Raw genomic sequence first — 22,206 nt, 5'->3', positions numbered from 1 at the left:
TCAGGGGAGGCTGAGGGAAGAGTAAGAGCTGGACAAGCCAGTCAGATACATCTTTTTAATACTCATTCCCATGCCACAATTAGTCTCAACTCAGGGGAGAGAGACAGACCCTGGTGTGATCCCTCAACAGCTCTCACCCGAGTCCAGGCAGTCCTGGAACCTGACAGTTTAACTGAACTATTTTCTCTTTCCCCAAGACCCTGGATCTGGACTCAGATACAAGTCACACCAAGATGCTTTTAATGGTGTTTGTCTCCACAGTACAGGCTGGGGAGGCAGAGACCCAACCTCACCCCAACCCCAATAGGCCATTGTTGCCAAGCTGAGGTCAGACCTAAATGCAAATAGTCCTGGAGATGGAACCACTTCACAGGGAACACACACACAACTGTATAATGTTTCCCAGCTCCACCACCCACTAGATATGCCTCATTTCCATGTATAACAAAATTAGCAAGGTTTAGGTTTGTCTTACCTTTTGGTAAAATCCTGACACAGTATAATTTAATAGGGCATGGCCCCAAGGATTTTGTGTTTGAACTGAAGGAATTATATTTATTCCAATTAAGAGGAAAAATGAGACTACAGAATTGTTAAGGTTGGAAAAGACTTTTAAGATAAGTCTATGTTGGGGGTGTGATGCCATTGTCATTGCCAGGGATATCTATTTCTATTACATTGCAATAATTGGGTCCTGCAGCTCTTAGTTGGGCTGTGCTGGCACTTAAATGCTGATAATTAATTGTCAGTTGTCATCTCCCATCTGGTTTTTGAACTGGCCGGAACAGTAAATTACATGGGGAGAGCGTTCTGGAGATAATTTGTCATTTTTCCAATTAGCTCTGACTTCCAAAGTTCATTTTCATGCTGCAGCAGAAGTTGTGTACTGTGGTGCATATACAGGGAGTGCAGCTGCTTCTTGGAGAACACAAACTGTAGCCTCCCAATTTTTATCAGGTCAACACCTGAACCAAAGGACCACACAGTGTCATGGGCAGGAGCCAGGTTCAGTTCTTCAGAACATCAAAGCCCCAAATATTTTCATTGTGATCTTTAACTGCAGCGTCTCACCCAGGAGCCATAAATGAACCTGGGTGGTTTGGCACCGAGCTCCTGCTCTGTTCACTCCAGTGCTTTTAACTCTTTGCAGTCCGGGTTGTACACCCACCTTCTCAGCTGTGCTAATATTGATATTTGTGCTCCCATATCTATTAGAAATGTCATTAATTGTTGATGAGCACTGACTGGAATCAAAATATACAAGCCATTATAACCTATCCGTTGATAGGCTTCCACTCAACTAATCGACAGGCCCAGTTACCCTCCAGGCATTATTTGGTCTTTGATCTTGAATTTTGGAAAGAGAAAGAGTTATCATCCCCTCTTGGAGCTGGTGATGGTGGTGAATGACTGGAGTATTTTGTCTGTGGTTGCTTTTGCTGTGACTCTGACCCGTATTAATCAGACTCTGGATGACCCCAGCAGGCCGTCTCAGAATTGCAACTCTTGGAATGCCCAGTGCTAACGCTTAATTATATAACTCTCTCCACCTCTGAGTTCTGTGTGGACATTCAACGGGTTCTGGTTCCCAGGAACTATTAATTTGCCTGACATTACAACCTGTATTTTTGGTTTCACCAGATAGGTCACCCCATTTCACCTCTTGCCCATGATTTATGGTGTCATATGTTCATGAGTCCCAGGTGGGGAGATTTCTGTGCATTAGGGCTTCTTCTGATCCTCAGCAACTTCTCTTGTAGTCAATTGGGTGTTAAAATCTGTGTCTCTTTTCACCTCTTTTCATGAAGGGATAAGGTTTGAGTATGGCAGGGGCTCCCTTAATTAACAGGTTTATCGTGTCATGGTTAACAGGAGCCATAAGAGGAACATTCAGAGGGCTGTGCTCGTGCATGGCCTGGCTACAGGCAGCTTTTGTAACAGCTGTGGAGAGCTCACTCAAGGATCTCATGGGTATCAACAGAGAGTCTCCTCTCTCCAACCCAACTCTCCTTTCCAACACTTTCTGGGAGAGCATCTGCCCTCAGTTTGCCTCATGACTCACAAGTCCATGGTCCTCCCTCCTCTTCCTCAGTCAAGGGTGTCTTATGTACAGGAAAAATACTGACTCCAGTCTAGCCCTCTCCCACCAGAGAACTGTGAGGTCAAATTTCATCTCCCGATTCTTCAGGATGAACATGAGAGGATTCAACAGGGGCACTTTGTGGTGCCCAAGTCAGCAGCCAGCTCTGTCCTCAGGTACATGAGACCACAGACATGCAATAGATGGTCACAAAGGCCTCAGCTGAGAGCTCAGGGAGTGAGTCCTGGACCTGCACAGATGGAGGGAACTGCTTTTTGGGGCCCTGTGTCAGGATAACATGGATTTCTTCTCACCAGCTCTGTGGCCACATTCAGAGCCAGTGGAAGGACATGTAGCTCTGATAACCAGAGCTTAGCACATATCCTTATTTTCAGGTAGGATTTGCTGGTGAGTCTGCAGAACTTCTCCCAACTTGCAGAACAGGAGAGATCATATACCCACAGCTAAGCAGCAACACTGCTCTGCTATCACTGGCCTTCAGAGCTCAGAAACTGTGAGAAGAGCTAAACTTCCACTGGCAGGTGGGGGACAGAAACCTGACCTGTCTATGAGTTCACCTCAGAAGGAAGATTAAAATGATGTGGTTCATCTGTCGTCATCTTGACTGGTTTGGCTTCATGCGAATGGCACCTGCAGTTCCACAAATTAAGCAGTGAAACAATGGGGCCACTGGGAGGGGGCTGGTGGACTGTGAGCACTGTACCCTGACAGGATGGCAGTGCAGCCTGGAATACATGGACATTCTAAGTGAAGACTAAGCTTCACAAAGGAATTTCAGTCCCAGAAAGGACTTGGATCCAACAGTTCTTACATCTCAGTGTGTATCAGCCTAATTTCTCAGAAACATATTATTGAATGAAATTGCTGCCTCTCTATCCTTACGAGACTGAATATTTCATACTAAGTTAAGATTTAAACCTTGGGATGGGTGGGAATCAATAGACTGATATTAAGGGACTGTCACCAGAGTCTTCCACAGTCATAGCCAATGTCTGTTCTGTTCCTTTGTCTTCATTAAATGTCAGCAGGGATAGAAATGGATATGTTTTCACAGGAGACAACACAATCATTTAATTATGCGATCATAGAATGGTTTGGGTTGGAAAGGTTGCTTACTGAAGTTACTCTTTGAGTCCCTGTCTCAATCATGTGTCCTCACGTGTGGTTTAAGTCTCTGTCTCAACCATTATGTTCTCAGATGCAGTTGGGACCTGTGGCTCAGTCGTGGCACTCTCAGGGGTGGTTTGGGTCCCTGCCTGAACCACAATCCTCTGACAGAACTGAATCATGGCTCTGATAGGCACAGGTCAAGCCCCAACAAAGTGCCAAAAGCTGCTGGTTTTCACTGGGGCAGGTTTTCACTGTTCAAGTGTAGAATCCCGGGCTATGGGAGGTGATAGCTGCTCTGGGCACTTGCCCTTTCACACACCCTGTCACCCAGGCACTGCCACCTCAGGGCACGTTTCACTGTTGCCTCACCCAAAAGTTGTCTCCTCTCACACCAGGATGACACTGGATTGCACAAACCTGACAATAAGCCAAAGGTGTTAATTAGCACAGCTGTTGATTAATTAGCACAGCTAATGAGAGCCTAAACAAGGACTTGAGGAGCCTGCAAAACAAAAGAACCTATTTCACTCATGGATGGAAGAGGGATGTGTATTCCCTCATCCTCCCCACTAGACAGCTCCCCCAGCAAGGGTGTCACTGCCAGGGCAAAGCACCCAGTTCTATCAGTGTTCTCAAGATCATTTTAGATGTCAGAGCATCTATCACAGGTTTGAATCATAACAATTTAAATAAAGATCTGAGCTGTGTATAAGGCAACTAATCTGGAGCCCTTACTCAGGCCAGTGAGAAGAGGTATTATTGCAGGTTATACAGAGGTTGTCATCTGGTGGAGGTGGTAATGGATCACCCCTGGGAGGTGCATTGGTGAAAGAAAAAACTGAGGTGAATGCCTTTGATACACCACAAGTAGCTTTACCATCCCACTGGAGACATCTGCAAGGAATCAGTCTCATAAACCTCCCTTTCATGATATAAAGGAGCAGAAACAGTTGTTCCAGGATGCAGATTGTCTGAGGTAATTGAGACTTTTTGAGACCTTTATTTAGAGATATAATTCTAAATAGGAAGGAATTGATTCCTCTGACGTCCAGAGCAGGTGTCTTCACCTGAGATATTTATCTTTGCTCCACAGGTCATCAGCAGAGAGAAATGGGCAATTTCAGACCTTAGTTCACCTCCTCCTAAAGTTACTGTACAGGTCAGCTGAGCCAAGCTTTAGACAGATCAGTTTTTCTCCAAATGGTGCTCAAGGGAGCTTAAAGACTAAAACTGGCCTAGGCAGAAGAAAATTCACAGTAGACACCCAGGCTTTGTTGAGAAGACTCCTACCCAAAATGACACTGTCTACATTGCCTAGAGCCAGAACAAAGAAAATCACTCTTTTTTTGCAGCTTCTGTGTCAAGTCCAAAGGCTCAGTGTGGTTAAAGTGATTTACTTGTGCTTTGTGTGACAGATGTAGCTGATTAAAGCAACCAGTCAAACTTTTCTCCTGCACACAAAACCCTGCCATCTCCCTCCCTAGAGCACTTTGCTCATGGATGTGAAGTTCAGCAATTGGGTGGAGCTGCTGGCACAGGCTCGTCTGGCAAGTAATAAGTTTACTTTAATCATTTGATGGAACAAGCCATGCACACATGGAAATGCACACTGGTCATGCAGCTAGTTCCCACCACTCAACCAGAGCAGTGGACATTTTGTTTACACTGGCTTTGCCAACACCTTCTGCCCTCTCTCCCAAAGAATCCTTACAGCCACGCTGTGGAGGTGCAACCAGAGAAGTGCAGTTTAAGGTGGGTGAAAATTCCACTAGATATCCAGGCTCAGAGGAGTCTCACCAGAGGTAAATATTCCATCTCTCATGAAGGCACCTTGATCCACTGAGTTTGCAACATCAGAACGTCCTGACTTTACTAGAAACTAAAAGGCAAAGGCTCAGACAAAAGGAGACAGAAAGAAATGCCACTGTCTTGAGAGCTGATTAAAATCCTCCTGTTTACTAGCTCCTGTGCCAATAAAAACAAACAAACCAACAAAACTGGAAAAGCTCCCTAATTAGCCACAAGGGAATGACTTGCCTTCCAATTCTTAATGAGCGGTGAAAAACATTCCACACTTCAGTAGGGGCAGGGCCATGTGAATCCTTTAGGTCTCCTAGGGGGGATCACACACAGGTTTTTAAATCATTGCAGGCAAAACCTGATCAGCAGGAGCTTTGAGTCTTCTTCAGATGCTTCTGTAGAAAAGCTGTCCCTCTGGAACTGTAGATGGACCAGTGTGTGCCAAGGAGATCCACTTCTGCCTAACATCTCCTTGAGAGGGCAGTGAACTGCACAGATCCAATACCAATGTTATACCCAGGGAAAGGATGATTAAAGAGGTAGGTAACACATGCCATTTGTTCCTTATGAGCTTTAAAGATGAGCTTCTGCTTATGCTCTTTTTAGGTAAGATCTAGTTTTGTCCCAGCTAAAGAAATGGATCTAAAGGAAGCAACTCAGTTCAGGGTGTAATTACATGGAGATCTACAACCTTGAGTCAGATGAGATGGGTCAGCTGTTCTGGTGGGGCCTCTTATGATTTCTTACATTTTTCAAGGTTTCCAAGGACTTAGTACTCCTCAGAGTCCTACCACAGTTGTTTCTACAGTGTTCATTAAGTTCTATCCTCATTTAAGTTCAGAAAACAATCCTTACACCACTCACACATGGAGAGTGAAGTCACATTGAAGGACAGTTAAGGAAGATTTAATCAGAAAATAGGAGAGAATGCAGTGATCAGGGGCTGGGCTCAGACAAGTGAACTCTCTGGCAGCTGCTTCCAGGGTCTAACAAGGCCCTTTTATAGCTCCATGTTCTATTTCTCATTCCCTTTCCCTACACAGTCCTTAGTAATTTTTCCTTAGTCCCACAAGCTCTTCTTGAATTGATCTCCCCAACTCCCCTGTCCTGCAGCTTGGCCCTGCAGAGTCCTTGCTTGTCCTGGCAGCCCACAGAGCACATCTTCCCTGGCAGCTCCAAGGCAAGGACAGGCAGAGCTTGAAATCGTCTCCACACTTTGCTGGGCACAGGCAGGACAGGGGAGCTGTGGCTCTTCCCCAGACCATGGTGGGAGAAGCGTAAGGGGAACCTTGTCTGTCTGTCTGACTCTGTGTGCCCAAATCCCTGTTGTGAGACTAATGGTGGCTTTGGGAACTCCTGCTTTGCACCCGGGCCCCTCTCCCAGCTGTAGTGCAGGAAAGGCTGGCAGCCTGACTGGGGAGAGACAACATCCCTGCCAGACCTACAAAGAAGGCTAAAGGGAAGGCAGAGAGAGCTGAAATGCTGCAGAAGCAACCAACCGCCTGTAGCAGGAGGGCACAAAGACAGGTGGGTGAGGAACAGCCCCTCTGCGCCTGGGCTGAGGGACAGAGAGGCTGTAGCTGGAGATGTCTGGTGGCCAGAGGTTCAGCAGGGACAGGCGTCAGGAGGAACACGAGGGGGGTGTGAGGAGCAGCCTGTCCTACAGCCACCACCAGCACTACCAGCCCTGCCCCACGCAGAGGGACCCTCCTGGGCTCCAAGAGCCACCCTGCCAGGGAGGGCTCAGAGGTGCTGTGGATGCAGAAAGAGCTGCCAGTGCCACCCCCCGTCCCGTGTGACTGGGGAGATGGACTCCTCAGCCGGACACTGGTCGGGCTCCCCATCAGCTGCAGGGCGTTCTCAGAGGCTGAGGAGGGAACTGGTGTTTGGGGTGCAGCAAGGCAGGCCCTGAGGGCTGCTGGCTCTGCAGGAGCCAGGGACACCTTTGTCAGCCGCAAGGGACAGTCTCCTGGCAGGAGCCCACTGCCAGTGTCTCCCCCTTTCTTCCCTCTGGCAAGGCCCCTGGCTCTGCTCTGTGCCTGCCAGATCTCCCCACAGTGACACCTTTCTCTCTGGCAGCTGGGCAGGGCGTGGGGAGAGGGAAGGACCACACAGAGGCGCAGGCTGAGATGCAGCAGAACTTTAATGAGTTGAAAAGGTGGAAAGGAGGTGCTCTGAGTGGGCACCGTGGTGCAGGGAGCACCAGGGGCAGGTAGGAGGAGTCTCTGGCCCTTGGCCAGGATGCAGTTGAGACCTTGGATGGGGCTTAGAGCATGATCACAGCCCAGGAGAGCAGAAGACAGCAGAGAAGAGAGAGGGAAAGAAGAGGGGCAGAAACAGGGAACTCCAACAAGGCCCGTGTTTTCAGAGAGCCCAGGCAGCCCTCGTGCAGGGCAGGGGGAGCTACGGCTGCTCAGCCCCTCTGAAAGCCATGGCCAAGGTCTCCGTGCTCAGTCCATTTCTGTCTTCTGGGTTCCTGGGGGTCCTTCCGTGGGGCGTCAGCAGCAGCTTCAGCAGATTCTGCCGCAGTAGCGGTTGGTGATGCAGGAGAGGTCAAAGCCCCCGGAGTTGATGGGCACTCCGTCACAGCTGAGGATGCTGCCAACGGCAGCGGAGGTGGAGGATCCCACGGCGGTGTTCTGTGGGAAGGAGCTGAGGATGGGCCCGGGCAGGGTCACCACCACGGGGGAGGGTTCGATGACGACGGTGGAGCTCTGGCACTGCCTGACACAGCACTCATTGCAGCTGTTGGCCAGCGGGGTCGGGCTGCAGGGCTGGCAGCAAGGGTTGCAGGGCTGGCAGCAGGACATGTTTTTGGGGCTGCAGGTGCACCTGGGAGAGAAGAAAGGGAGAAGATGGGGGTGTAGGAGGAGCCGCCTGCCCACCAGGAGGGAGCCAAGACACGTGCTGGGCTGGGAGGCTCTGCAGGGACGACCACACCACTCTTGGCCTGACCCCTGGCACTGAGCAAGGACAGCCAGGCCCAGGAGAGCTCCTTCCTAGTCAAGAGCCCAGGAGTTCCCGCAGTTCCCTCAGCTCAGAACAAGCCCCTCTCCAAACCAAACCTTCTCTCCACTTCCCCTTCCAACCCCAAGCCCAGAACAGCACAGAGCTTCCAACTCACTTGCTTCCAAAGGAGAAGGGCAATGAAGTGGGTCAGAGAGTGCAGAGCTGGGATGGTTTTTATACTGGTCCTGCACTGCCCCAGGTCCAGAGGAAGCCTCTCTGGAAGCAATAATTTTCTGAGAAGCTCATCTGAAATGCAAAACATTCCAGCTAATGAGACGGGCTGTGTTTTGGTTTCCTGTACGGCTGCATTTTCATTTCCTTCTTTGGCCACTCATGATCCCCCTTGAAGGCTCCTTTTTGGAGATGGGGAGGGAAGCCCATGGCCTTGTGGGACAGGAGCTCATTTTAGTGGCAGCAGAAGATGAGTCCCAAGTGCCAGAGGCATCGCGTGCACTCTGGGGACGTGTGCTCGGGGCACTCCCGTGGGCTTGTTTGCAGCCCCATGGGCAGGAAGGGCCCAGCTGCTCCCAGCTCTGGAATCTTCCCTCTGATGCCAAAAGGTCACTGAGTGTGACCAAGTGCCATGTCCCCTCTCTCCCACCCTCCACTCTCTCTGGGATCGACACTGGTCATTGTCTCTGCGGGTGTGTGATCAGCGCTGATGTTGTTGACTCTCTTCCCCCTAATGCTGCTCGGAGGAACTCTTAGTGCTCTCGTTTGGACTCCTTCAGTCTCTGGACTCTCTCTGGTGCTTCCCTACCAACTCCTACAACCTCCGTGTGTCTTGGCCCTCGTCCTGTCCCAGGTCGATCCAGCCTTGCCCTCCCAAGGGGTTTCTCTGAGTCTCCTTGCGCACATGAAAAAACTGCGTACTGAAAAAACTCATGTAAATTGTGAGGAAGATGAGGGAAGGGTTGCAAAAGTTGGGAAACACATTGGTTTTAGCCAGGATTTTGCAATAATTGGTAGTGTCCTTCACGGGCCTTCGGAGGAAGAGAGGTAGCAGCACTTGTGAGAAAAATCTTATTTTATTAAATTTAGAAAAATGGCAAAAGATTGCAAAACAAAAGGAATGAAACGAAAATGAAAAATTACAACACGTGTTGGGTGTCCTAGGCATACAGCATTCCCAAGAACACTCCTTCCAATTCAAAAGTCCCGCTTTTTAAACATTCTTAAGGTTCAACCCTGTTTACATCATAGAAGAGGCGTTTCCCTCTCCTTGATTGGCTGTGTCGTGCTAGGAGGTGGAGTGTCCAGCAGTATGGCATCTCTCAGGATCAGACATGTGGCACAAGGGGTTTCTTTACTAATATTCATTTAACAGTTCCTTATTCCCGTCCTCATGTTTCCCTGACACCGGTTCCAGGCTGAATCCGGCGTCTTACAACTCCGCGATACGCCTTATCTTTGCTTGTAATAAAACCGACTCTTTATTTCTCACACACTGACCACAAGCCAAAGAAGGAAATGAAAATGCAGCCGTACAGGAAACCAAAACACAGCCCGTCTCATTAGCTGGAATGTTTTGCATTTCAGATGAGCTTCTCAGAAAATTATTGCTTCCAGAGAGGCTTCCTCTGGACCTGGGGCAGTGCAGGACCAGTATAAAAGCCATCCCAGCTCTGCACTCTCTGACCCACTTCATTGCCCTTCTCCTTTGGAAGCAAGTGAGTTGGAAGCTCTGTGCTGTTCTGGGCTTGGGGCTGGAAGGGGAAGTGGAGAGAAGGTTTGGTTTGGAGAGGGGCTTGTTCTGAGCTGAGGGAACTGCGGGAACTCCTGGGCTCTTGACTAGGAAGGAGCTCTCCTGGGCCTGGCTGTCCTTGCTCAGTGCCAGGGGTCAGGCCAAGAGTGGTGTGGTCGTCCCTGCAGAGCCTCCCAGCCCAGCACGTGTCTTGGCTCCCTCCTGGTGGGCAGGCGGCTCCTCCTACACCCCCATCTTCTCCCTTTCTTCTCTCCCAGGTGCACCTGCAGCCCCAAAAACATGTCCTGCTGCCAGCCCTGCAACCCTTGCTGCCAGCCCTGCGGCCCGACCCCGCTGGCCAACAGCTGCAATGAGTGCTGTGTCAGGCAGTGCCAGAGCTCCACCGTCGTCATCGAACCCTCCCCCGTGGTGGTGACCCTGCCCGGGCCCATCCTCAGCTCCTTCCCACAGAACACCGCCGTGGGATCCTCCACCTCCGCTGCCGTTGGCAGCATCCTCAGCTGTGACGGAGTGCCCATCAACTCCGGGGGCTTTGACCTCTCCTGCATCACCAACCGCTACTGCGGCAGAATCTGCTGAAGCTGCTGCTGACGCCCCACGGAAGGACCCCCAGGAACCCAGAAGACAGAAATGGACTGAGCACGGAGACCTTGGCCATGGCTTTCAGAGGGGCTGAGCAGCCGTAGCTCCCCCTGCCCTGCACGAGGGCTGCCTGGGCTCTCTGAAAACACGGGCCTTGTTGGAGTTCCCTGTTTCTGCCCCTCTTCTTTCCCTCTCTCTTCTCTGCTGTCTTCTGCTCTCCTGGGCTGTGATCATGCTCTAAGCCCCATCCAAGGTCTCAACTGCATCCTGGCCAAGGGCCAGAGACTCCTCCTACCTGCCCCTGGTGCTCCCTGCACCACGGTGCCCACTCAGAGCACCTCCTTTCCACCTTTTCAACTCATTAAAGTTCTGCTGCATCTCAGCCTGCGCCTCTGTGTGGTCCTTCCCTCTCCCCACGCCCTGCCCAGCTGCCAGAGAGAAAGGTGTCACTGTGGGGAGATCTGGCAGGCACAGAGCAGAGCCAGGGGCCTTGCCAGAGGGAAGAAAGGGGGAGACACTGGCAGTGGGCTCCTGCCAGGAGACTGTCCCTTGCGGCTGACAAAGGTGTCCCTGGCTCCTGCAGAGTCAGCAGCCCTCAGGGCCTGCCTTGCTGCACCCCAAACACCAGTTCCCTCCTCAGCCTCTGAGAACGCCCTGCAGCTGATGGGGAGCCCGACCAGTGTCCGGCTGAGGAGTCCATCTCCCCAGTCACACGGGACGGGGGGTGGCACTGGCAGCTCTTTCTGCATCCACAGCACCTCTGAGCCCTCCCTGGCAGGGTGGCTCTTGGAGCCCAGGAGGGTCCCTCTGCGTGGGGCAGGGCTGGTAGTGCTGGTGGTGGCTGTAGGACAGGCTGCTCCTCACACCCCCCTCGTGTTCCTCCTGACGCCTGTCCCTGCTGAACCTCTGGCCACCAGACATCTCCAGCTACAGCCTCTCTGTCCCTCAGCCCAGGCGCAGAGGGGCTGTTCCTCACCCACCTGTCTTTGTGCCCTCCTGCTACAGGCGGTTGGTTGCTTCTGCAGCATTTCAGCTCTCTCTGCCTTCCCTTTAGCCTTCTTTGTAGGTCTGGCAGGGATGTTGTCTCTCCCCAGTCAGGCTGCCAGCCTTTCCTGCACTACAGCTGGGAGAGGGGCAGTTTCTCCAGGCAGATGTTCTCTGGTTCCTGAGAGCTCCCTCTCGGGTCCCTCGGCACAGGTGGGGAGAGGGCGGATTTGTGTTCTCTGCCAAAGCATGTGAAGAGAGTGGCTTCTCCTTTCACACCCATTGCTGACAACCCATCTCACATCCTTTGTCATGTGCCAGCTGTGACCTCCATCCTCCAGCAAGGATTGCCCCTGCCTGTGGCAGTGTCAGGACTCACCTCTTTCCCCTCCAGTGTTGACAGTCCCACCAGTTCTGCTCCTGCCCAGCCTGACACCCCTGTGTCACCTGTCCTTTGCAGTCCCACCAATTCCAATGGGAAAAGCTGGACCCTTTCACTCTCTCCCATCAAGAAAGTGCCCAGAGAGTTCCCAGGAAGCAGGAGGTGAAGTTTGCCAACCTGTGTGTTTTCCTCTCTCTGCCACATCAAAGCTGCCTCCAAACCTCAGCCCAAAGGCTTGAACAAAACCCTCTGAGGCTACCTGGGATCCCACAGCTCTGCCCCAGGGAGCCCTTCTACTCCCATTGCCCTGTGGGTAAAGCACTTGCTCTGCCCAGCTAAAGGAAACAATCAGCCACCTCTGCTGGGCCCAGACTCCCCAGCTCCAGAAGAAGGTTTTCCAGCACTCAGAGCCTCCAACTGGTGCAGCCAGGCCACAGCTCGACCCTTAAAAGCCTCTTGTTCAAAGGGCCCCTGGACGTCCTGGCAGGCACCCAGAGCCACTTGTAAACTGCTGCCTCTGTTCAGCCCCCAGGCCAGACTGCCCCAGGGGGGCTGTGCTCCTGACACAGCCAGGGAGGAACCTGCTGACTGCTCCAGGACTGGACCTGCAGTGCTCAGGCAGAAGGAGAGCAAGGAGATGGCCAGGGCCACAAGCCTTATGAACCTCTCCATAGAGGGCTAAGGCTCCCTGGTGAGCTTCTGTGGCCACCCAGCCAGAGCCAGGGCAGCACCTCTGTCAGAGCAGTCATGTCCAGCAGAGCTGCTTTCCTCCTGTGTGATGGCACAGGCAGCTCTTATATTAGGCCCACTTATTTATGTTAGATACTCTGTAGGAAGGCAGATATAATGCTGGCCTTTAGGTCCCAAGGACTCTACAAGTAACAACCACACCCAGGAACTCTTCCCTCTAGCCCACAGCACAGGATCCATTCAGCAAGACCACATTCTGAAGTAAGAGAACAGAGTTTCCAACTCACCTGTTTCTGAATGAGGAAAAGACGAGTGAAGAGATGGGAGAGTTTAATAATTGGCCTGGTCCTTCACTGCTCCAGGCCTCGAGGTTTTCTTTTCTGGAAGTCATAATTTCTTGAAATGAGCTGCAAAACACACCAGCTAATTATATGGCCTGTGTTTCAGATTCCTGCATTGTTAGCTTTTGGTTGCTGAGTTTATGTTCATTCCCCCACGGATATTTACTTTGACGGCTGCTGAGAATTCCAAATTTCCGTTGTAGGAGATGTCATTGCTACCATAAACCGTGTCCAAAGTCCTGGAGTGCCAGAGTCATTGGCTTGGCACAGTCCTGTGGGGTGTTTGCAGGCCAGTTGGCTGGGCAGGCAAAGCCAAGCTCCTTCCAGCCCTGCAATCCTTGACCAGACAGCCAAGGACTCCCATGTGTGAGGAGAACTGCTGCTCTACCTGCAGAGCTGCTCCTTCAGAAGAGGCGCCCTCACCTTGGACTGCTGAGGGCAGAAAGACACGACAGAGAATTCCCCCAAGGGTGGTCCTGAGGCTGAAGGACTGAAGGGCTTCTCTACTGGGGCGTGAGTTTGTCTGGTTCTCAGTGCTCTGTTGCACAGGACTGGCATCTGATTCTTGTCAATGCCCTGTGACCTGGGGCACTCCTGAGATGGTGTTTTCAGCCCCATTGACACAAAAGACCAAGCTCCTCTCAGCCCTGCAGTCCTTGCCCAGACACCCAGTGGCTCCCCTTGGTGAGAACAAACCATGTCTTTTTCCTTCTCTTCCTCCCAGCCCTGTCTGATTGCTGCTGGTCTTTCTCTTCCAGGCAGGTGGACTGCACTGCTAAGTTTCAACATTTCTTCTAACACCAAGCTTGGAAGAGATTTCTCAGAAGCTGCTTGTCTTCCTCCACTCTTTAGGCTATGGCTGAGGATGCTCAGCCAATCCATGTTTTGGGCCTTGAGGTGCCTTGGGGTGCTCCAGCCCTGCCAGGGTTGTGCTAGTTGAATCCATAGGTGGTTGTGTGTTGGCATTTTTGCTTGATGGGTGCATTTTGTGTGTGATGTATTTCTTTGAATGCATGTCATGGACAAATTTGCATGCAATGCCCTGCCCATGAGCTTGGGAAAGTCTGTACATACTTGACTCTCATCACAATAGGATGTGGTGATCATCCCCATGGCTGGTGTTCTTCAGCACTGCCTGCCCTGCAGGCAAGGCTGCCTCTTCCCTCCTCAGTGTTCAGAAACTCCAGAGAGCATTCTCTTTGGGTCAAGGGAGAAATGGCAAGAAATCCTGCCCACCTTGTACAGGGAAACCTTGAGTGGATCTGCTTCCAGTGCTGTGTGCTGGTGCCCGTGTCCTTGGGGTAAAGAGCTTCAGCCACACAGAGCAAGGCAGGGCAGGTGGAGACCATGGCCAAGCAGGTAGCCCAGGGAGGTCGTCAGGGTGAGGAAGGCTGGAAGTTGGTGAGTTTGGGCAATAGACAAAAGGCTCCTGTTCCAGCTGTAGACTTTGACTTCAGAACAGGTGCTGTCACCTGCAAACTGGTGAGGACAAACCGACATTGGGGATTCATCAGAGGGAGCTGTGCTTGAATCATTTTTCCTTCATGAAGGAGAAAATAGCCGTGGCATCTTCAGGAGACTCCCTCTCTTAGGAATCTTAAGCACCAGCCTACTGACCAGACCTGATGTCTCAGGAGGTTTCTTGTTTGCCAGAGGGCAGATGCAACATGTTGCAGAAGGGCTGCTGAGCTTGTCCTGCCTTTGGAGTACTGGCATTTTCCGCTCTTTGATGTGGGCTCCAGTGATAATGCCCCAAGTGTTTCCAGAGTGACCGTAGAGCTCGGGGGAGATCGAAGGGTGTGAGGGCCAAATTTGAAAGGCTTGAGTAGAAAAGAACTCCTCCAGTGGACGAACACCTGGCTGCATGCTTTGTGTTGCAGGTAGTGCTTTGGTTTTGACTGTGGGGCAACTGTCTGTGATGAACGAGGACTACTGGGCAAGGATGGGAAATATTCGACAAAGTCCTGCAACAGAGTCTTTGCAGTCAGGAGAGAGGAGATCTCTACTGCAGGTGTGGCAGGGGAGGTTTCCCATAAAGGAAGAGAAGTGAGAGCACAAGGGTTAGAACAGATGCTCTCCTGCATCGGGACACCAATCCAAATCCTGACCTTGCCCTCTCCATCCAGCCCTTCTGGGAATATCCAGCTCTATCTCCCTCTTCCTAAAGTTTTCTGCTCACAGGACAGCTCTCTCTTTCCTACCTAAAAGAAGGCCAGTGAGCTGAATGCACTGTTCATGACACAGGTTGTAATTTGTATGGAAGAGGTAAAGACAGCACACTGAGAATGCCAGGAAGACTGCAAATAACGTCCAATAAGGAACTGTCTGTACTGCAGAATTGAGCAGCCATGGATTTATTGTTGATCCCCACACCAAATAGATCCTCCTCTTTAGGACTTCTTGAGAGTGTTTAGGCTGGGATAGAATTCATGTAATTCCCAGTAGCTGGTCTGGGCCTACATTTGTGATTGGTTCTGAAAACAGTGTTGATCAAACAGATAATTTGTTATTGCTGATCGGTGCTTACACAACATCAAGGCCATTTCTGCTTATCCATCGCCCCACCAGTGAGTAGATTGTGAGTGCACAAGAAGTGGGGAGGGGACACAGATGGGACAGCAGGTCACAACTGCCCAAAAGGATATTCCACGTCCTGTGGCATTGTGCTGAGCACATCAAGCTGCAGGAAGAAGCATGGTAGGGATGTTTGGAGTGATGCCATTTGTCTTCCCATTTAACCATTTTGCAGGATAGATCCCTGCTGTCCTGGGAATGGCTGAACACCTACATGCACTTGGGAAGTGCTGAATGAATCCCTGGATTTGTTTTGCTTGTGTGCACAGCTTTTACTTTACCTATTACCCATCTTTATCTCCACTCGTGGGTTTTCTCCCTTTTATTGCTCCGATTCCCTCCCCCGTCCCACCCTGGTGCAGGGAGTGATTGTTGTGTGGGCTGAGATGACAACTGGGGTTACACCACGACTCTTCTCCAGACCTTTGCATATCAGAACTACCCATTGCCATCACCACAAAGTGGAGGGGCTGCCATGGAAAAACTGGGACCAATGCCAATGGTTTTGACCAGAGAGTTTTGTCTCTGAACAGCAGCTGACAAGCACCTTCCCAGCTCCCCTGCCTTGTGAGCATCCCTTTAGAGTGAGGTGGACTTTCCTTGCCATGTGGTCCTGCTGGGGGCAGAATGAGATGCCCACGGAGTCCCACCACTGAGAACCTTGCCCCAAGGAAGCCTGAGCTGAGCTGCCCCACCTTGCACCTCCAGAGCAGCCACCTCTTCACCACAGAAGCCACGTACTCTGTGATCAAGGCAATCACCCACACTGCCTGCCAATTACTTGTTTCATCAGGGTAATCTCTCATAGAGTTGTTACACCCACACAATTCCTGACATAGCTTGTCAGGATGGAAAACACCTCACGAACAATAATCCTTGACAGACCTTTACACCTTCCCTTCCCTTGCCCTGCCTTACTTTGCCCTTCCTTTCCCTTGATTTTCCTTGGCCTTGCCTTGCCTTCCCTTTTCTCCCCCCCCCAAGTTTCCTATCTGGTGTGCAGGTCATTGCCTACTGTTGGTACAACTCCTCCTTCTCCATCTCACCTTCCTGGCTCCTCAAGGGAACTGTCCTCAATTGCTCACTCCCACTCCTGCACCATCCTTACACATCCTGGCCAATGCCACTCCTCCATTTCCCAACTTTCCTACTTTCCTTTGCCTTCTGCTTGTTTGGGCTCCACGTCCATTGGTTGAGCAGAGACAGCACCAGGTCTGTTGGACACGGACACTCCTCTGTCCCAAGAGAGGCTGGGAGTGGTGGGTGTGAGATCAGGGGTGATGTTAACAAGGCCAGCACAAGCACAGTCCAGTTTCAATGCCTTGTGTATCTCATCTCGCATCTGCTGCCAGCTGGAGAGATGAATCTCCCCACCACAGCACCGCAAGCCCAGGGAGCACATGAGGAAATTGTTGCCATTCTCTTAGACAAGGAGCAAATAAGGCCAGGAGCTCTCAGCACAGGCAGCCCCTCTCAGAAGAACAGAGTGACTCTGGGGCTACACTTGTAAATATTTAGGGTGAGAACCACTGGTGACCAGAAGGTCAGAATGGACCCAGCCCTCAGACCTGCCACCAAAATGGCACAGACCTTTCCCTGCATGACACTGGAGGCCCCCGGGCTGGCACAGGCCACAGGTCAGTGGTAAACCATGACTGACAGCAGGAACATCTCAGCCCAAGTGCGCTGGTTGAGCACGAATTGGGCTGCAGAACTCCAAAAGGATCCCATTGCCTCCACAGAAAAGAAGTGTAACAGCACCCTGAGCATCAAGGTCAATGAGAGGACAATCACCCTAAATTCCAGAACTGTTGCAGTTGGGAGGGAGCTCTAGAGATGGTCAGGTTTAACCCTCCTGCTCAGAGCAGGCACACAAGAGCATGTTGATCAGGACATTGCCCCATGGGGGTTTGAAGGGCTCTAAGGACTTTCACAGACACTCCACAAGCTGCCAGAGCAACTCTGCTGAGCTTGGCCACACTCACAGGAGAAGAGTTGTTCCTCAAGCCTATGCAGAATTTCCTTTCCCACTGCTCCAATCCACACACAGGGGCAAGCAAACAGCCCTGTCTGCACGTGGGCAACTGTGGGCTCGTGCACAAGGAGACTCAGAGAAACCCCTTGGGAGGGCAAGGCTGGATCGACCTGGGACAGGACGAGGGCCAAGACACACGGAGGTTGTAGGAGTTGGTAGGGAAGCACCAGAGAGAGTCCAGAGACTGAAGGAGTCCAAACGAGAGCACTAAGAGTTCCTCCGAGCAGCATTAGGGGGAAGAGAGTCAACAACATCAGCGCTGATCACACACCCGCAGAGACAATGACCAGTGTCGATCCCAGAGAGAGTGGAGGGTGGGAGAGAGGGGACATGGCACTTGGTCACACTCAGTGACCTTTTGGCATCAGAGGGAAGATTCCAGAGCTGGGAGCAGCTGGGCCCTTCCTGCCCATGGGGCTGCAAACAAGCCCACGGGAGTGCCCCGAGCACACGTCCCCAGAGTGCACGCGATGCCTCTGGCACTTGGGACTCATCTTCTGCTGCCACTAAAATGAGCTCCTGTCCCACAAGGCCATGGGCTTCCCTCCCCATCTCCAAAAAGGAGCCTTCAAGGGGGATCATGAGTGGCCAAAGAAGGAAATGAAAATGCAGCCGTACAGGAAACCAAAACACAGCCCGTCTCATTAGCTGGAATGTTTTGCATTTCAGATGAGCTTCTCAGAAAATTATTGCTTCCAGAGAGGCTTCCTCTGGACCTGGGGCAGTGCAGGACCAGTATAAAAGCCATCCCAGCTCTGCACTCTCTGACCCACTTCATTGCCCTTCTCCTTTGGAAGCAAGTGAGTTGGAAGCTCTGTGCTGTTCTGGGCTTGGGGTTGGAAGGGGAAGTGGAGAGAAGGTTTGGTTTGGAGAGGGGCTTGTTCTGAGCTGAGGGAACTGCGGGAACTCCTGGGCTCTTGACTAGGAAGGAGCTCTCCTGGGCCTGGCTGTCCTTGCTCAGTGCCAGGGGTCAGGCCAAGAGTGGTGTGGTCGTCCCTGCAGAGCCTCCCAGCCCAGCACGTGTCTTGGCTCCCTCCTGGTGGGCAGGCGGCTCCTCCTACACCCCCATCTTCTCCCTTTCTTCTCTCCCAGGTGCACCTGCAGCCCCAAAAACATGTCCTGCTGCCAGCCCTGCAACCCTTGCTGCCAGCCCTGCGGCCCGACCCCGCTGGCCAACAGCTGCAATGAGTGCTGTGTCAGGCAGTGCCAGAGCTCCACCGTCGTCATCGAACCCTCCCCCGTGGTGGTGACCCTGCCCGGGCCCATCCTCAGCTCCTTCCCACAGAACACCGCCGTGGGATCCTCCACCTCCGCTGCCGTTGGCAGCATCCTCAGCTGTGACGGAGTGCCCATCAACTCCGGGGGCTTTGACCTCTCCTGCATCACCAACCGCTACTGCGGCAGAATCTGCTGAAGCTGCTGCTGACGCCCCACGGAAGGACCCCCAGGAACCCAGAAGACAGAAATGGACTGAGCACGGAGACCTTGGCCATGGCTTTCAGAGGGGCTGAGCAGCCGTAGCTCCCCCTGCCCTGCACGAGGGCTGCCTGGGCTCTCTGAAAACACGGGCCTTGTTGGAGTTCCCTGTTTCTGCCCCTCTTCTTTCCCTCTCTCTTCTCTGCTGTCTTCTGCTCTCCTGGGCTGTGATCATGCTCTAAGCCCCATCCAAGGTCTCAACTGCATCCTGGCCAAGGGCCAGAGACTCCTCCTACCTGCCCCTGGTGCTCCCTGCACCACGGTGCCCACTCAGAGCACCTCCTTTCCACCTTTTCAACTCATTAAAGTTCTGCTGCATCTCAGCCTGCGCCTCTGTGTGGTCCTTCCCTCTCCCCACGCCCTGCCCAGCTGCCAGAGAGAAAGGTGTCACTGTGGGGAGATCTGGCAGGCACAGAGCAGAGCCAGGGGCCTTGCCAGAGGGAAGAAAGGGGGAGACACTGGCAGTGGGCTCCTGCCAGGAGACTGTCCCTTGCGGCTGACAAAGGTGTCCCTGGCTCCTGCAGAGCCAGCAGCCCTCAGGGCCTGCCTTGCTGCACCCCAAACACCAGTTCCCTCCTCAGCCTCTGAGAACGCCCTGCAGCTGATGGGGAGCCCGACCAGTGTCCAGCTGAGGAGTCCATCTCCCCAGTCACACGGGACGGGGGGTGGCACTGGCAGCTCTTTCTGCATCCACAGCACCTCTGAGCCCTCCCTGGCAGGGTGGCTCTTGGAGCCCAGGAGGGTCCCTCTGCGTGGGGCAGGGCTGGTAGTGCTGGTGGTGGCTGTAGGACAGGCTGCTCCTCACACCCCCCTCGTGTTCCTCCTGACGCCTGTCCCTGCTGAACCTCTGGCCACCAGACATCTCCAGCTACAGCCTCTCTGTCCCTCAGCCCAGGCGCAGAGGGGCTGTTCCTCACCCACCTGTCTTTGTGCCCTCCTGCTACAGGCGGTTGGTTGCTTCTGCAGCATTTCAGCTCTCTCTGCCTTCCCTTTAGCCTTCTTTGCAGGTCTGGCAGGGATGTTGTCTCTCCCCAGTCAGGCTGCCAGCCTTTCCTGCACTACAGCTGGGAGAGGGGCCCGGGTGCAAAGCAGGAGTTCCCAAAGCCACCATTAGTCTCACAACAGGGATTTGGGCACACAGAGTCAGACAGACAGACAAGGTTCCCCTTACGCTTCTCCCACCATGGTCTGGGGAAGAGCCACTATCTCTTTTTAACACCACTAGTGGGTCCCTTCTTACCACGGCCAGACACCAAGGATTCTCCTCCTTCCCACCAAGACCTGCAGCTCCAGCTCCTCCCCTTTCTCATGTTCTCCAAGGATGCCCCACTCTCTCCTGGTTCTACCTGGCTCCAACACCAATCCTGCCAAGGGGATGAAGCAGCACAGGGAGCACCTGCTGTTTGCTGAGCCTCTTGACTGCTTTTTTCTCCAATTATAAACAGATTGTCAAAGGAAGTTTCAAATGTCCTGGGAAACCCAGAGATTTGTTGTAGGGTGACTTGTCTGTGTCATGGAGACATGATGGAATGGCTTGCTTGACTACAGTGTTGCACTAGGTGGGTTATTACAACCCACCACTGAGGGAAACTGAGGTTCTTGATAAGCAATCCCTTGTGTGTGTACATATATACACACACACACACAGAGTCAGGAATTTGTTGTCTTCTCCAGGTCCATCTGGATTGTGAAGCCTGTCCCTGTGCAGTCACTGACTCACACTTTTCCCAGATTACATGACCAGTGTCAGTGAGCAGAAGAGACCAGTCATGGTGGAGGAGAGAGGCCCCTTACAGATCACCTGCTCTTTCCAGATATGCCACTTTGGGGCCATGTGGTGGTGCCAGCACAGGGTACCAGACATCTGCAACCCCACACCTGCCCTCGTTTCCCACAGCAGCTGACCCTGAGGGGAGCAGCAAGCTCAGCACATGGCCCAACACCATGGGGAAATACAAGCTCCAGGGGCTGGAGGAATTTCAGGTCTCTAACATCAGTTTGTGCCTCGGTCCTGGTTACAGAGAAAGGAGGTGGAGTTTTAGGACTGTGTGAGTGTGACCAAGTTGTTTGTTCCATACCACCCATGTCATCACTGAGGTGTGGTTTTGGCAGGAAAAGCCAGGGGCTACAATGGCTAGTGCATCATCCTACCTGTCTCCCTCCAACGGGAGGGTGTTGGGATCAGCCCCTGTGGACTCGACCCCTCTTCCATCACCACTAGTCCCCTTTCCATTCCTTCGAGCCACAGCACATTTAATTGGTGCCCAGTGTGGGGTAAAACACACAACCCTGAGGCTGTCTCATGGTCTACTGACTGAGCTAATTAAATATGCTGGTTTTAACACCAGCAGGGAACTAGACTCCAAATAAGCCACTCCCTTTCCTGCCTCCCCTTCTGGTAAGGGCGGGAGAATAAAGGAGAGATTATGGGTTGCAATAACAATTTACTAAAAGCATAAGCAACAGAATAAGACATGCACAATAACAGAATCACAGAATATCCTGAGCTGGAAGGGACACACTGGGATCATTGAGTCCAGCTCCTGGCCCTGCAGAGGCCCATCCCCAAGAGTCACACCCTGTGCCTGAGAGTATCATCCACATACTCCTTGAACTCTGTCAGCCCAGTGTTGTGCCCACTGCCTTGGGGAGCCTGTTCAGTGCCCAGCCACCATCTGGGGGAAGAACCTTCTCCTAATATCCAACCTAAAGCTCCCCTGACACAATTTCAGGCCATTTTCTCGGGTCCTGTCCCTGGTGACACAGAGCAGAGCTCAGTGCCTGACTCTCTTCTGGCCCTCATCAGGAAGGTGTAACTGCAGTGAGGTCTCCCCTCAGTTTCTTCTTTTCTAGCTGAACACACCAAGTGCCCTCAAGTGTCCTCACACGGCTTCCCCTCAAAACCCTTCACCTCCTTCATTGCCCCCCTTTGGACACTCTCTAATGGTTTCACATCTTTCCTATATTGTGTCCCCCCAAACTGCCACAATGTTGAGGTGAGGCCGCCCCAGGGCAGAGCAGAGCGGGACAATCCCCTCCTTGGCCCAACCAGCAATGCTGGGCCTGATGCCCCCAGGACAGGGTTGGCCCTCCTGGCTGCCAGGGCACTGCTGACTCATGGCCAACTGGCCACCCACCAGGACCCCCAGGGCCCTTTCCCAGCACTGCTTTCCAGCATCTCATTCCCAGTCTGTCCATATGTCTGGGGTTGCCCCATCCCAGGTGGAGAATCCGGCAAGAGCAGCATTAATAGCAAAAGTATACAAAGTTGAAGGTGTTTTACCCACAAAAGGGTATTCACCACCAGGAACAAAATAAAACCAAACTGGTTTGCACTTTCAGGCCCATGTGGTCTCCAGGAAAAGGCAATGTAAGTGACCGTCCCTGTGCCCCGCACCACGTGGTATTCGGGGTACA

General features: G+C 52.4%; 3 protein-coding genes across 3 annotated transcripts; 2 read left to right on the top strand and 1 right to left on the bottom strand.

Moving 5' to 3' along the window:
- Positions 1-7,233: 7,233 nt before the first annotated feature.
- LOC127461746 (feather keratin Cos1-1/Cos1-3/Cos2-1-like) lies at positions 7,234-20,099 on the bottom strand. The gene is made up of 3 exons (XM_051769797.1): positions 20,030-20,099; positions 8,125-8,266; positions 7,234-7,831 (listed from the first exon to the last, which is right to left on the bottom strand). The coding sequence occupies exons 1-3, from the start codon at positions 20,097-20,099 to the stop codon at positions 7,522-7,524; spliced, it is 522 nt and encodes a 173-aa protein (XP_051625757.1). The 3' UTR covers positions 7,234-7,521.
- Positions 9,503-10,592, top strand: LOC127461735 (feather keratin Cos1-1/Cos1-3/Cos2-1-like). Its single transcript, XM_051769784.1, has 2 exons — positions 9,503-9,690; positions 9,983-10,592. Exon 2 carries the CDS (start codon positions 10,005-10,007, stop codon positions 10,302-10,304), a length of 300 nt encoding a protein of 99 aa, XP_051625744.1. The 5' UTR covers positions 9,503-9,690; positions 9,983-10,004; the 3' UTR covers positions 10,305-10,592.
- LOC127461733 (feather keratin Cos1-1/Cos1-3/Cos2-1-like) lies at positions 17,926-19,026 on the top strand. Its single transcript, XM_051769781.1, has 2 exons — positions 17,926-18,113; positions 18,406-19,026. Exon 2 carries the CDS (start codon positions 18,428-18,430, stop codon positions 18,725-18,727), a length of 300 nt encoding a protein of 99 aa, XP_051625741.1. The 5' UTR covers positions 17,926-18,113; positions 18,406-18,427; the 3' UTR covers positions 18,728-19,026.
- Positions 20,100-22,206: the final 2,107 nt, after the last annotated feature.

The sequence above is a fragment of the Manacus candei genome, unplaced genomic scaffold (assembly GCF_025592945.1).
Source record: "Manacus candei isolate 608988 ecotype Guabito, Panama unplaced genomic scaffold, ASM2559294v1 h1tg000112l, whole genome shotgun sequence".
Classification (NCBI taxonomy): Eukaryota; Metazoa; Chordata; class Aves; order Passeriformes; family Pipridae; genus Manacus; species Manacus candei.
The sequence above is the reverse complement of the archived record's forward strand: the minus strand, read 5'-3'. Positions and strand labels throughout refer to the sequence as shown.